The sequence below is a fragment of the Mesoplodon mirus genome, assembly GCF_964341445.2.
Source record: "Mesoplodon mirus genome assembly, chromosome: 1".
Lineage (NCBI taxonomy): Eukaryota > Metazoa > Chordata > Mammalia > Artiodactyla > Ziphiidae > Mesoplodon > Mesoplodon mirus.
Window position 1 is genome coordinate 211,885,159 of NC_138976.1, and position 15,329 is coordinate 211,900,487.

Genomic DNA, 15,329 nt, shown 5'->3' on the forward strand with positions numbered 1-15,329 from the left:
AAGCTCTTGCTGGGCAGATCCCCTGCCCATGAACAGAGGATCATGGCTGGCCAGGGCCCTCCTTAACAGGCCTTTTCCTTCTGTGCATGGCAGAAGCTTCCAGATCTGCTCCGACCAGCCTGCATACATCCATCTTTTTAGGATGTGGCTGGGGACTTACCATTTTTTAAAATACATGTTGCACATTGGACAATGCTGTTTGGCACAGTGTATTTGACAGTATAACCTATCATACTTCAATCACATCCATGAAAATCATCACAAAGCTCATTTAAAAGTTTTATTAAAAATCACAGTTGAAAAAAAGTCCAGTGACAAAAGATGGCTCTTCTGAAATGAATGGAGAATATGATGCCCGGATTGACAGGTCGAGTGTGCTCTTTGGGAGTCTGGGGGCCTGATAAACCGGCGGTCACCCCTACATGTGAAAACCCAGGGGGGATTGCAGTCATTGGGCTGGGGTAAATGTGAAGTCACCACGCAAAGGACAAAGGCAAGGCTGGTACCAGCAAGCGCAGGGGAAGGACACGCTCAAACGAAAAGCACTTGTAATTATTTTAACCACAGAATGAACTACATTTGTGTTACTAAAACTTTTGGTCCCACTGAGGTGACACAGTGTTTGTGGCATCAGCAGACAATTGGTACAGGCCAGCGCCGTGTGTCTGATGTGCTGTCCTTTGGTTCCTGCTAAACATGGACCAAAAGGTGAAGGCACACGGAGTGGGCCCAGACCCAGGTAAAGACGTGGTTAGACCCATCAGAAGGGCAACATGCATGGGAAAGCCCAGCCCTGCAGTAAGCCCTAAGCTTGCAAATTTTGCTCATTTACATCATAAGTCCTTCCACAAAGGTGCCTTTCCCTATGTGCCTTCCTCTGTGACCCCAGGGAAAAGGACAGTTATCCCTAACGCAGGACACAATTTTCACTAGACAAGACTTGGGCGAGTGGCCACAGTGAAAATTCTACACACAGGCCACTTTCCATTAGGGGGAGAAGCGGAGGCCAGAGCGGAGGGGAGTGCTGGCTGCCTCCTGGGCAGGGCATCTCTTGCCCACTCACATTCTAGATGTTCTTCATCCCCAGACTCCTGGGAAGGGTGTTGAGCTGCTAGACAGTGTGGAAAATCCCACTGGAAAGAAGGCAAGAGCTCTACATGTGTATGACATGCATGCCCTCTATTCCTGTAAGTGTGTGGCCTTGCTACAGACACACGTTGCAGGTAGAAGGACCCTGGGAATTCAGCAGTGTGTATGGATGGTCTCTTTCTCAGATGCCATTACTGCTTTATCCAGCCCTTTCTGTGATGATTCTACAAACAACCTGACCACAGAGATTGTGTCACTCATCTTTATAATCTCAGGGACTCTAAATGTGCATTGCCATTGTTTTGAGTATCTGCTCAGCACACAGTGATCCTCTCTTTAACACGATGATTAAACTACCCTGTGGCAAAAAAGCATGGGTGGCTTCTGAAAGTTTCTTAACACAAGTTCTACCAGTGGACTCATGTCTTCTGCTGGCTAGGCTGGGGTGCCGACTGCTGCCTTTCTCCATGCCTGGCTCCCCTGTCATGAGTGGGGCCTCCTCTCTGGCCACAGGCTGGATGTACACTTTAAGATGTCTTAGGTACCGCTGAAGACAAGATGGTCTGAGTTTATGTGTCTCGACTGACCTAAGAAGGATAGCTACAGCAAATCTGATATCAATGGGCTGATGATCTGCATGAGATCAAACACTAGCCAAGGATTAACTAAGACTCAGGGACTAGAAAAAATTTCTTGGGTCTTGTATCTTCAACCCAAAGTCACACTTAATGAGGTTTACTTGTGGAGAGGGTCAGGCTCTGTGGCTTTATTGTGAATTAATACTTGCCTTAGAAACTCCTCTTTACATGACCTTGGCCACCAGGTTGTCCCTCACTATGAATACAGAAAACGTCAGGGAATTCTGGCTGCATCCCCTCTCTAAGGGAGAGCAAGCTTGGACCACACTAAGCAGACGGCAGCCCGTTGTACCCTGCTGTCTGTCCTAGGTCAGACCTGAGATGACAGACATCCTCTTCCCTACTGGGTCTCCACGAAGAACTTAATTTATTAGTCTCCAGTCAAGTACAGTCTTCAGAGAGGCTTTTGGGGGGAAAGTAAGCCAAGCCAATTCATTCCAACAGGCTCCATTTTTCATATAGATGTGAGTCTTCTGCCTCAGGACACACAGAGCAAAAGCAGTATCCAGACTTTTTATTTTCCCGTAACTAGGCTACAGGCTTAGAAATTGCAGTGGTCCAGCCTGATTTTTTAAGCCTCAAAACACTTTTATCGGGGCACGTTTTTCAGTGGCAGGGCTCAATCTTGGGACCTGTAGGAACCATGTCCTGGAGGCCGTCAAACCTCTTCTCCTCTCCCTTCCTTCCCTCCACGGCAGGCATCACAAGCCAAGGGCACCCTCTGGTCACTGAAAATGCAGCCGAAATGGGCAAGAGGGTTCAGCACCCCATGGTGATGCTGGGTATTCAAATGCAGCCCAGGAGCCCGAGAACTGAAAAGACAGAAAGACATTTGGAAACAAATCCTGCAAATAACCTGCCACTCAGACAAGAAACACACACGAATCCATGGGACCCTTGGTCCTGGTGTCCGTCTGTCTTCCCATCGCTCCTCTGGGACGGGTTGCTTTGTGGAGGGCGTGCTCCAGGACAGGCTTTGGGGAACGACAGTCAGTGGAACGTTCCACCTGAGCCGGCTCTCCCGGGCGGAGGAAGATGGAGACTCAAAATCAAAGCACTGGAATCGTCTTCCCTCGACTGCTCATTTGCTCAAAGGCAGCCACAGACGGGCGCGGGAGCCGTTAGTTGACCACATCGTAGTAGTAATTGCGCAGCCGCAGTTCCACTGCTACAAATCCGGGCCTGTTCTCCACGCTGCAAAGGTGAGAGAGGCATTGTTGTTTGTTATCAATGCTCGTGAAAAAGTGCTGGTCACAGCAGGGGCTTTTGCAGGCCAAGGGCTAGTGGAGTGGCAGCGCCCCACTTCCTCATGATCCTGAGGTCACACTGTACCCCTGCTCTAAGTGTGGCTGACCAGAAGCCTCTGGGGAATACGGTGTTAGGCCCACCCCAGACCTAAAGAACCCAATCTGCATTCAACAAGGTCCCCAGGTGACTCCTGTCCACCTTAAAAATGGGAAAGTTCTGTTCTCAAAGTCAGGATCTTTTAACCGCAGGTTCAGAGACTGTCTCCTTACGATCTAGCAAAACAGAACGTGTCTGAAAATACTTAGTTGGTCAGTGTGCTGCAGATATATATTTAACGTTTGACTCAATCTTTTTTTTAAAAAAAATGTGGACACAATTTAAACTTCCCCTCCCCACACCCCAATCAGGTGGCTCTGGATTTCCTGAAAAGATGCTGCTCTTCTAAACCTTAACGTGGCAAGGCCTTACTTGTGTCACTGTTGGCAGGTGAGGTGATGATGTATATAAACCATGGGTAAAAGTTTTCTTAACAACTTGCAACCTCTAAACAAACTTCTATAGACATCTCTGCTTTCTCTAACATGGGCATACTGAACAGAATCAGTTGGAAGCAAGTATTTCTTAAAATTCGGAGAGTCTATCCTTGCTTGGAAGTTAATTTTATTTTGCAAGATTTTGGGCTCTATGGCAAGTGGGTAAAACTGCCCAAAAAGTGACATAGAACTTGAGGTTAAACTGCATGAACTGTCCACATTCAACCTTTTTGACCTACAACAACTGTGATTTCATATGGTTCAGTCTAGTTATAAGAGAACAGCCAGGGACCACACATGGGAACCAAGAATCATTTACTGTGATAAGGGCAGGGTGGCTTCTACAGAACCAAAATAGGTTGTCTTGTCAAATGGCATCAAACAAACGGTTGCACCTACAGCTTTCAAGAGCAGGCAATAAAACTACGTAAAAATATCAGCCATCTGTGGTCACGTCTATAGACCACACTCACTGTGGGAAGATGCCTCTGGCCACTAAACTGTGTTGCAGGAGGGGACGTGATGGCCAAGCCTGGGATGTAGGACCATGTGTGGAAACCTGTGTCCACACAGCAGGAAAGCCTCCCTCCTGCTACTCAACTTCAAGCCAAAGAACACAACTTCAATATCTTTGCCAAACAGGATGTTCTACTCCTACATGGGGATCCGAATGCACAAAGAGTCCCTTTGAGTCTTGCTGTGAGAGTTTCATCCACGCAGCAGCCTAGCGCCAAGCGAACAAACTAGTGTAGGGAAACAGGAGTACAGACTGGCCCTCAGCAAAGATACCTGGTCAGGTTTCCCAGGGAATCTCTCCTTTATACCATGGGTGAGGCTGCCTCTAGGACATCACTGAGCTTCCGCAGAGGAAGGTGGCCAAGTGTCCTGTGTGTGTGCCGGCGTCCTGGTCACTTCCGACTACCTGGGTCTGGGGTGCTTTTTCCGCTCTGACCCTCGTGCCCAGTGGGGGCATTTCCGGCACTCAAGCTCCTCAACCTGCAGTTCTCGGTTGGAATGCCCCTCCCTAAAAGAGGCCAATATGGACTCTCCAATGGAAGTATGACCCTCCCCCCAAAACTCTCTACTCTCATTCAAAGCTCCCTGTAGCTTTCTCTATAGCTCCCATCACAATACATAATCAGGCGTTTATGTCGGGGTTAATTTGTTTCCTGTTTGCCTAGCCCAGAATTGTAACCTCCATGAGGAAAGTGGCAGGGAAATAACTGCCCTCTCCCTTGCTGACCCTGGGTCATTTCTAGACAATAATGAGATTCTTCACTTCCACTCCCAGCTACAGTTGTGGAAGATGCTTCCCGGGGCGTTGCAGAATCCCAGGTGGCATCTGAAAGCACCTGAAATATCCACCATCCTGAAGATACTCTTGCAATATCAGCTGTTATATCTGAGAACAAACCTGGCCCTCGAAGTATCAAATCTACTGGCAGATATATGAGCTCCCCCGGATTACAGACCTGCATCATTGTCAAGTTGCGAGGGCGCTATACGCACACTTCAGTGTCAGAGGGACAGAGACCATGGCTTGGAGGTTTCCCCATGATGCATGTCCAGGCTGCCAAACCCAGGCAAGGTCAAAGGCCACGTCCCTGATTCTTAGGTACAGTGTGTTTCCCTTGCCAGCTGAGCTGCCCTGGACATCACCTGCCTACAACGTCACACGTGCTCTACCAGGCAGGCCACGTGAGTCCCCTCAGTGCAGACTCTAGGGCCACTGTTCCAAGTTCTGAGTTGCTTCTCGGGAAGTGCTACCTTGGCCAATCCATCTGTGAGCTGGTCACCATCCGTGGTCATGCCTCACTCTGAAAGGTGATCAGGAATTAGGAAGTATGACATCCCCCTGCTAAGTACCCCTGCCAGCCACTCATGCCAAGATAGCACGTGTCACCAGACCAGACCCTTAAAAATATTTTTTTACTTTGACCACCCCTCCACCCTTTGGCCAATATTATCTACGTTTAAATGTTGATACCCCGAATTAGAGTAATTGTCTATACTCTTTAGACTAAAGAATATAAGTGTGTGGTCCAGGAAGCAAGACCTCTCCCCCCACTGTTTGTTTAGAAAGGAGCCCATCCCTGATTCATGAAAAGACAGAATTCATGCTCCTTTTTAGTGCTTGGCAATTCTATCTGCCTCCAGAGCATTGGGCTAAATGGCAGAAGGGCTGGTACTCACTCATAGGTCCAGCACAGGGTCATCAGCTCGTACATCTCTCTTGGACACCCTGGAGGGCACTCCATCCTCTCTCCTTTCTCCAGCATAGCAGAAACTTCACTGCCTTTCATTCCCTAATACATGCAAAATATTCTTGAGCTTTTTAAACATAGCATGCAGCAAAACAAAACAAATACATCCTACCCCCACAAAAGAAACAAAAGAGTACATGCTGTGTGATTTCAACTATATAAGTACAAAAAATAGGAGCACCGGGCTTCCCTGGTGGCGCAGTGGTTGAGAATCTGCCTGCCAATGCAGGGGACATGGGTTCGAGCCCTGGTCTGGGAGGATCCCACATGCCGCGGAGCAACTAGGCCCGTGAGCCACAACTACTGAGCTTGCACGTCTGGAGCTTGTGCTCCACAACAAGAGAGGCCACGACAGTGAGAGGCCCGTGCACCGCGATGAAGAGTGGCCCCCGCTTGCCATAACTAGAGATAGCCCTCTCACAGAAACGAAGACCAACACAGCAAAAATAAATTAATTAATTAATAAAAGAAAGCTGTTGTATGTAGAAAACTTAAAAAAAAATAGGAGCACCTAATCTATTTTTCTTAATATTTATTTATTTATTTGGCTGCTCTGGGTTTTAGTTGCAGCACAAGGGATCTTCATTGTCACGTGCAAGATCTTTAGTTGTGGCATGTGGGATCTTTTTAGCTGCAGCATGTGGGATCTAGTTCTCTGACCAGGGACTGAACCTGGGCCCCCTGCACTGGAAGCGTGGAGTCTTAACCACTGGACCACCAGGGAAGTACCAGGAGCACCTAGTCTATGATGCTAGAAGTCAGATGGGTTACCCTTGGGGTAAGTTTTGTGTGTGCAGGGGGAAAGGGGGGCTTCTGTTCTGTTTCTTCATTTGGGGGCTGGCTTCATGGGTGTGTCCCAATTGTGAAAATCCATCAAGCTGTGTCCTAGGATTTGTGCCCTTTTCAGTATATATATTGATGAAAAATATCTAAAAAAAGGCAACAGATGCAAATTTGATAATGGGAATAGCCATTATTTCTATTTCAAATCTAATAAATGGTGATTTGGGTATATATTTGATGAAATAAAATTTATATTTTAAGGCAGGACAAGAAAAAAATTAAACATAAAATTCTGTGTTTGTTTGGACATTCTCCCTCCCTCCCTACTGTGCAGTCTGCATCTGCATCACACATTAACCAGAGCTCCTCAAAGATGGGAGTGCCTGCTTGGCTATAAAGATCACTTTTTTTTCCTTTCTTCTGACACTAACACTGTAACTTCTTTAAAAAATAGTGCTCTTTCCTAGCTCTGTAGGTCATGGTGACTTGCTGCTCCCTTTGTACACGTTTACCTGGACTATGTATCCCTAGTGACCTTTATGTAAAATATCAGTATGTCATTTTGATGTATGACCCTTTGTCTCAAAAATATATATGACTATGCCTTCGACTTCTAATGGTGGAACAGTTCTCAGAGCTTTCCGGGAATCTGCTTCCTGGGTTATAATCCTCAGTTTTGCTCAAATAAAATTCCCTTTTACCCTTCTTAACTTGATAGTGAATTGAATTTTCGTTGACGTATTTTATGCATATTTACATGTGTAATACACAATAAAAAAACCCCACAGACTGTCCAGATAGCTTCAAATATTTCTTTCAGTTTAGAATAAAGTGAGATCATATTAACCCCCCACTCTCAAAAGATAAAGACTCAGAAAGGGTGTCCAGATTTGATGATTTTCAGGGTCCTTTAAAGATAATCTGGGGCTGATCTGTTTTGATGGTCTGTTAATTAGGAAATGAAACAAATGTAGCTCACCCGATAGGGCTTCTGCCCGTAGGAAAATGCTTCCCACATTAACACTCCAAAGCTCCAGACGTCACTCTTGCTGGAGAACTTGTAGTAGTTGATGCATTCCGGAGCGTACCACTTCACGGGCCACTTCCCGTGGGTCTGGGCCTGAAAACCAAGCACATAGAGATGTTTCATTAAGAATAAAATGGTGGACACCATGTTTGTTCATAGCAGCACTATTCACAACAGCCAAAGATGGAAGCAACCCAAATGTCCATCGACAAATGAATGGATAAACAAAATGGGGTATATTGATACAGTGGAGTATCATTCAGCCTTAGGAAGGAAGGGAACTCTGATACATGCCACGACATGGATGAACCATGTGGTTACCTTTATTATGCTCAGTGAAGTAGGCCAGTCAAGTCACTAAGGGACAAATATTGAATGATTCCACCCATCTGATGCCCCTGGAGTAGTCCCATTCACAGAGACAGAAAGTAGAATAATGGTTGCCTGGGGCTGTGGAGAGAGGGTGGGATGGAGAGTAGCTGTTTAATGGGTACAGAGTTTCGGTTTGGGAAGATGAAAAGAATTCTAGAGATTGGTTGTGAGCAAAGTGAATGTACTGAACATTACTAAACTGTACCCTTAAAGACAGTTAAGATGGTAAAATTTATGTTATGTGCATTTTACCATAATTAAAAAAAATAAAATCATGACTCACAAAATGCCTGTGTGTATATATCTGGTCTGAATCTTTAAAATATGTTAAATCTTAACATCTTAAATTTTTAAAATTTAAATACATATTTTTAAGGTTCAGACTGAATTTTTTATATTTTTTAGTCTCTTTCTCTTACTTTGTCTACTCACAGCTTCTTGGAGCTTGGCGTGGCAATGCAAGAGTCAGGCCTGAATATTACTTCATGGTTTTGCTCCAAGAAATACTAGGTTGTTCATAATATATTTAACTATTACTGTACATTTTTCTACAGCTTTAAGCCAACACTATTTTGGGGGAGATGGTTTGCTAGTATCATTTAAAACAAAGTTGTAAACTTTCTAATTTAAAAAAGCAAGTGCTAGTAAAGAGATAAAAATCTTGCCTAGCAAAACTCTTTCTTTGGGGCTTAGGGTTCAGCGTGGTGTAGTGAAGTCTTGATACCTCCCATGGAAGTCACTCTAACCTGGGTGACATCTCTTGAAGTGGAGGGAGGGAGGTGAGTTGCCCTACAGTGGCCAGAGGAGACAACTCGGGGATATCAATCTGAGACCACAGGTGCTAGGGCACTTCTCTAAATGACACACTGCTTATACGTCTGTCTCATTCATGTTATGTATTATTTTTAGATTTTGATTTCAAAAGTTGTGAACAATCTAGTCATGTATGTTATTTCAAGTTTATTCTGAATTTTAAGCCAATCACAAGATAAACCTTTGACAAATCCTAAATATGATGAAAAGGGAATCTCTCTCCACCACAAACTCCAAATCCTCACCAAGAGAGACATTTGATCGTTTTTCTTGAATCCTTCCAGAAAAATCTACATATAAGTATAAACTGGTAATATATGCTTTCTTGAGGGGTAATCAAGCTATAGGTATATACATTTTGCACTTTTTAATTTTTCTACTTAACCATGTGTCATAGATATATGTCTATGTCAGCACATGCAAAGAAAGTCACTTTTAGGAGAGTTAATTGTATGCTTCGCATAAATCTGCTACAACAGATTTAACCAGCCTCCTACTGAGAGGTCATTAAGTCATTTCCTGATTTTTGCTACTACACATCATGCTAGAATGAACATTACTGACAGTGTGTATCTGCCCTGTGTGTAGAGTACTTGTAAGGAGTTGCTGGATTAAAGGGTATTTGCATTTACAGTCCTGCTGCACAAATTCACGCTGTCATGCACAGTTCTCTGAGCACTGAGCTAATTTGCTTTCATCACTATCATTTCTCTTTAATCTTGCTTAACTCTTTAATGTTTTCCATTTTACTTTGTTTTCTTAAAGAAATTCTCCATGTTCCCATCTTTTCATGTGTGTTCAGTCTCTTTTAGCTGCTTCTAACATGGCTTCTTTTTTTTTGTACAGTATGATGATTGAGACACGTATATATTGCAAAATGTTTACAACATAAGGTAAGTTAACACATCCTTCACCTGACAAAATTGCTAATTTTTCTTGTCACTGTTGTAATGGTGAGAACACTTAAGATCTACTTTCTCAGTAACTTCCAAGTAATATACAATGTAGTACTGTTAACTCTAGGCACCGAGCTACAGATTAGATTCCCAGAATTTATTCCTCTTATAACTAGAACTTTGTACTCTTTGACCAACATCTTCTCATTTCCCCCACCTCCCAAACCCTGGCAACCAAAATCTACTCTCTGTTTCTATGAGTTTGGCTTTTTAAAATTCCACATATAAATGATATCATACAGTATTTGTCTTTCTCTGACTTATTTCATTCAGCAAAATGCCCTCAAGGTCCATCTATGTTATTGCAAATGGCAAGATTTCCTTCTTTTTTTAAGTCTGAATATATCCCATATATTTGTCTACAGTTTTAAGCCAACACACACATACACACACACATGCACACACACACACATAACACGTATCATATTTTCTTTATCCATTCATCTATTGATGGATAGTAGGTTGTTTCCATGTCTTGGCTATTGTAAATAATGCTGCAATGAACATAGGGGTAAAGATATCTTTACTAGATAGTGATTTCATTACCTTTGGATATATATACAGAAGTGGGATTGCCAGATGATATGGTAGTTCTATTCTTAATTTTTGAGGAAACTCCATACTGCTTTCCACAGTGGCTGCACCAATTTACATTCCCATCAACAGTGTACAAGGATTCCCCTTTCTCCATATCCTCAACAACACTCGTTATCTCTTATCTTTTTGGTGATCGCCATTTTAACAGGTATGAAGAGACATCTCATTGTGGCTCTGATTTGCATTTCTCTGATGCTTAGTGATGTCAGATACCCTTACATGTATTTGTTGGCCATGTGAATGTCTTCTTTTGTCATAGAAATATAGAAAAAAAATAGAATACTTCTACTCAGGTCCTTTGCCCATTTAAAAATCTGATTATCTGGGGGGCTTTACTATTGAGTTGTATGAGTTACTTATATATTTTGGATAATTACCAATTATCAGATAGATGGTTTGCAAATATTTTCTCCCATTCTGTAGTTGACCTTTCATCCTGTTGATGTTTCTTTTGTTGTACAGAAACTTTTTAGTTTGATGTAGTCCCATTTGTTGATTTCTGCTTTTGTTGCTTGTGCATTTGCTGTCATATCCAAAAAATCATTGCCAAGACCAACACTGAGGAGCTTTTCCCATATGTTTTCTTCTAGGAGTTTTATGGTTTCAAGTCTTACAATCAAGTCCTTAATCCATTTTGAGTTAATTTTTGTGAATGTTATAATATAGAAGTCCAATTTCATTCTTTTGCATGTGAATATCCAGTTTTTTCAACACTATTTATTGAAGAGACTATTTTTTCCCCATTTAACATTCTTGACTCTCTTGTCAAATATTAGTTGGCTATATATGCATGGGTTTATTTCTAGTTTCTTGATTCTCTTCCATTGATCTATGTGTCTTTTTTACATCAGTACCACACTGTTTTGATTACAACAGTTTTGTAGCATAATTTGAAATCAGGAAGCATAATGCCTTCAGCTTTGTTCTTTCTCAAGATTGCTTTGGCTATTCAGGGTTTTTTTGGGTTCCATATGAATTTTAGGATTATTTTTCTATTTTTGTGAAAAATGCCACTGGAATTCTAATAGGGATTTGTATTGAATCTATAGATGGCTTTGGGTAGTGTAGTCATTTTAACAATATTAACTCTTCTGATCCATGAACGCAGGTTATCTTTCCATTTCTTCAATTTTTTTCATCAATGTCTTATTTTTGGTATGTAGATCTTTCACTTTCTAGGTTAAATTTATCCCTAAGTATTCTATTACTTTGATGCAATTGTAAATGAGATTTTTTTTCCTTTATTTCTTTTTTGGATAGTTCACTATTAGTGTATAGAAATGCAACTCTTTTTGTGTGTTGATTTTGTATCTTGCTATTTTACTGAATTTGTTGATTAGTTTTCAGTTTTTTGAGAGAGTCTTTAGGGTTTTCTATATACAGTTGACCCTTGAACAATGTAGGAGTTGGGGGTGCCGACACTTCACACAGTCAAAAATCCATATATAACCTTACAGTTGGCCCTCTGTATCCACGGTTCTGCATCCATGGATTCAACCAATAGTGGATTGTGTAGTACCGTAGTACATACTAGTGAAAGAAATCCATGTGTAAGTGGACCTGCACAGTTCAAATCTGTGTTGTTCAAGGGTCAACTGTATAAGATCATGTCATCTGCAAATAGAGATGAGGTAATTTTGGTTTATAAGCCTTTTATTTCTCTTCTTTTCTTTCTTTTTTTTTTTTTTTTTTTTTTTTTTTTTTGCCTAATTGCTCTGGCTAGGATTTCCAGTACTGTTTAATCAGTGGTGTGAGTGGGCACCCTTGTCTTATTCCTTATCTTAGATGAAAAACTTTCAACCTTTCTCCACTGAGTCTGATGTTAGCTGTAGGCTTGCCATACACGGCCCTTATTGTGTTGAGGTATGTTCCTTCTATACTGACTTTTTTGAGACTGTTTACTATGAAATGATGTGAATTATGTCAAATGCTTTTTCTGTACCTAATAAGATGGCCATATGATTTTTATCTTTCACTCTATTAATGTGGGGTATCACATTTATTGATTTGAGTATATTGAACTATCCTCAAATTCAAGAATAAATCCCACTTGACCATGGTGTATGATCTTTTTAACGTGTTGTTAAATTTAGTTTGCTAGTATTTTGTTGAGAATTTTTGCATCTATGTTCATCAGGGATATTGGCCTATAGTTTTCTTTCCTTTTATCTGGCTTTTGTATCAGGATAATGTTGGCCTTGAAAAATGAATTTGAGAGTATTTCCTCCTCTTCCATTTTTGGGAATAGTTTGAGAAGGACTGGTGTTGTTAGGTCCATTTGGTCTAAAGCACAGGTCAAGTCCAATGTTTCCTTATTGATTTTCTGTCTCTATGACTTATCCATTGTTAAAAGTGGGGTATTGAAGACTGCTACTATTATTATATCGTTATCTATTTCTCCCTTCAGATATGTTAATATTTGATTAATATATTCAGGTTTTCCAATGTTGGGTACATGTATATTTACAATTATTTTATCTTCTTAATGAATTCACCCCTTTACCATTATAAGATGACTGACCTCCTTTGTCTCTTGCATCAGTTTCTGGATTAAAGTCTGTTTTGTCTTATATAAACATAGGTATACCTGCTACTTTTTGGTTTACATTTGCATGGAATATATTTTTCTATCCCTTCACTTTGAGTTTTTCTGTGTCCTTAAAGTTGAAATGAGTCTCTTTTAGGCAGCATATAGTTGACTTTTTTTTTTTTTTGTACATTCAGTCACTCTATGCTTTTTGATTGGAAAATTTCATCCATTTACAATTAAAGTAATTATTCATAGGTAAAGACTTACTAATACCGTATTACGGTTTTCTGGATGTTTTAAAGTTATTTTGCTCCTTTCTTCCTCTCTTACTGTCTTCTTTTTTGATTTGATGAATTTCCATAGTGGTATACTTTGCTTCCCTTTTCTCTATCTATCTTGTATGTATCTATGGCAAGTTTTTGCCTTGTGGTTACCCTGAGGCTTACATAAAACATCTTATAAATATGTCTATTTTAAGGTGATAACAGCTTAACTTCGATTGTATGCAGAAACTCTACCCTTGTACTCCTCCCCACATACTATGTTTTTTTTTGTGTGTGTGTGGTATGCGGGCCTCTCACTGTTGTGGCCTCTCCCATTGCAGAGCACAGGCTCCAGACGCGCGGGCTCAGTGGCCATGGCTCATGGGCCCAGCTGCTCCATGGCATGTGGGATCTTCCCAGACCGGGGCATGAACCCGTGTCCCCTGTATCGGCAGGCGGACTCTCAACCACTGTGCCACCAGGGAAGCCCATGTTATGTTTTTGATATCACAATTTATGTCTTTTTATATCGTGTATCCATTAACAAATTATTGTAGCTATAGCTATTTTTAATACTTCTGTACTTTAATCTTTATATCAGCATTAAGTGATTAACACAACACCATATTATAGTAATGGGGTATGCTGAATTTGACTATATACTTACCTTTATCAGTATGTTTTATATTTTCTTTTTTTTTTTTTTTTTTTTTTTTCTTTTTGCGGTATGCGGGCCTCTCACTGTTGTGGCCTCTCCCGTTGCGGAGCACAGGCTCCGGATGCGCAGGCCCAGCGGCCATGGCTCACGGGCCCAGCCGCTCCGCGGCATATGGGATCCTCCCAGACCGGGGCACGAACCCGCATCCCCTGCATCGGCAGGCGGACTCCCAACCACTGCGCCACCAGGGAGGCCCTGTTTTATATTTTCATATGCTTCCATGTTACTAATTAGCTTCCTTTTATTTCAGCTTGTAGAACTCAGAATTTCTTGTAAGGAAGATCTAGTGGTGATAAACTCTCTCAGCTTTTGTTTGCCTGAGAAAGTCTTTATCTCACCTTCCTTTCTGAAGGACAGTTTTGGGACATAAAGTATTCTTGGTTGGCAATGTTTTTCTTTCAGAACTTTGAATGTATCATTCCACTCTCTCCTGGCCTGTAGGTTTTTGCTGAGAAATCTGGTGGTAGCCTTATGGGGAGCTCCCTTGTAAGGGACAAGCTTTTTTTCCTCTTGCTGCTTTTAAGATTCTCTCTTTGTCTGATTTTTGACAATTTTATTATTCTGTGTCTTGGAGAAGATCTATTTGAATTGAATTTATTTGGGGACCTATGAGCTTCATGAACCTGGATGTCCAAATCTCTCCTCAGATTTGGGAAGTCTCAGCCATTATTTAAAAAAATAAGTTCTCTGCCTCTTTCACCCTCTCTTCTTCTTGGACTTAAGAAATATATAACTTGTTTCTCTTAATGGTGTCCCATAAGTCCCGTAGGCTTTCCTCACTTATTTTTATTCTTTTTTCCTTTTTTCTCCTCTGACTAGCTAATTGCAAATGATCTGTCTTTGACTTCACTGATTCTTTCTTCTGCTTGGTCCAGTTTGTGGTTGAAACTCTCATTGAATTCTTCAGTTCAGTCTTTTTATTGTACAACGCCAAAAGTTTGGTTTGCTACTCTTTTATGTTCTCTATGTTTTTGTTGAACTTATTTTGTTTTTGTACTGTTTTTCTGATTTTTATTAAATTGTTTATCTGTGTTCTTTTGTAGCTCTCTGAGCAGAAGAATTATTTTGAATTATTTGTTAGACAATCTGTGTATCTCCACTTTTTTGGGTTCAGTTATTGGAAGTTTACCATGTTCTTTTGGTTGTGTTATGTTTCCCTGATTCTTCATGATCCTTGCAGCCTTGTGTAGGCATATGTACATTTGAAGATGCAGCCACCTCTTCCAGACTGTATGGGCTGACTTCAGTAAGGAAAGACTTTCACCTGTGGGTGGGAGCATGCTGGAGCATACTTTGACCCTGGGTCTAGGGCATGGGTCTCCAACCCCTGGGCCAAAGACCAGTACTGGGCTAAACAGCAGGAGGTGAGCAGCAGGCAAGCGAGCAAAGCTTCATCTGTATTTACAACCGCTCCCCATGGCTCGCATTACCGCCTGAGCTCCGCCTCCTGTCAGATCAATGGCGGCATAGATTCTCATAGGAGCACAACCCTGCTGTG

General features: G+C 41.7%; 1 protein-coding gene across 2 annotated transcripts in view; it reads right to left on the reverse strand.

Moving 5' to 3' along the window:
* Positions 1-266: 266 nt before the first annotated feature.
* The window catches only part of SYK (spleen associated tyrosine kinase), a 102,716-nt gene continuing 87,653 nt past the window's right edge, over positions 267-15,329 (reverse strand). For both annotated transcript variants that reach the window (XM_082629195.1, XM_082629194.1), the window contains 3 exons: positions 7,535-7,675; positions 5,702-5,814; positions 267-2,921 (listed from right to left, as the gene is read on the reverse strand). In XM_082629195.1, the coding sequence (XP_082485321.1) occupies positions 2,849-2,921; positions 5,702-5,814; positions 7,535-7,675 (327 nt within the window). In that variant the 3' untranslated portion in view covers positions 267-2,848. The remainder of the gene's footprint in view (positions 2,922-5,701; positions 5,815-7,534; positions 7,676-15,329) is intronic.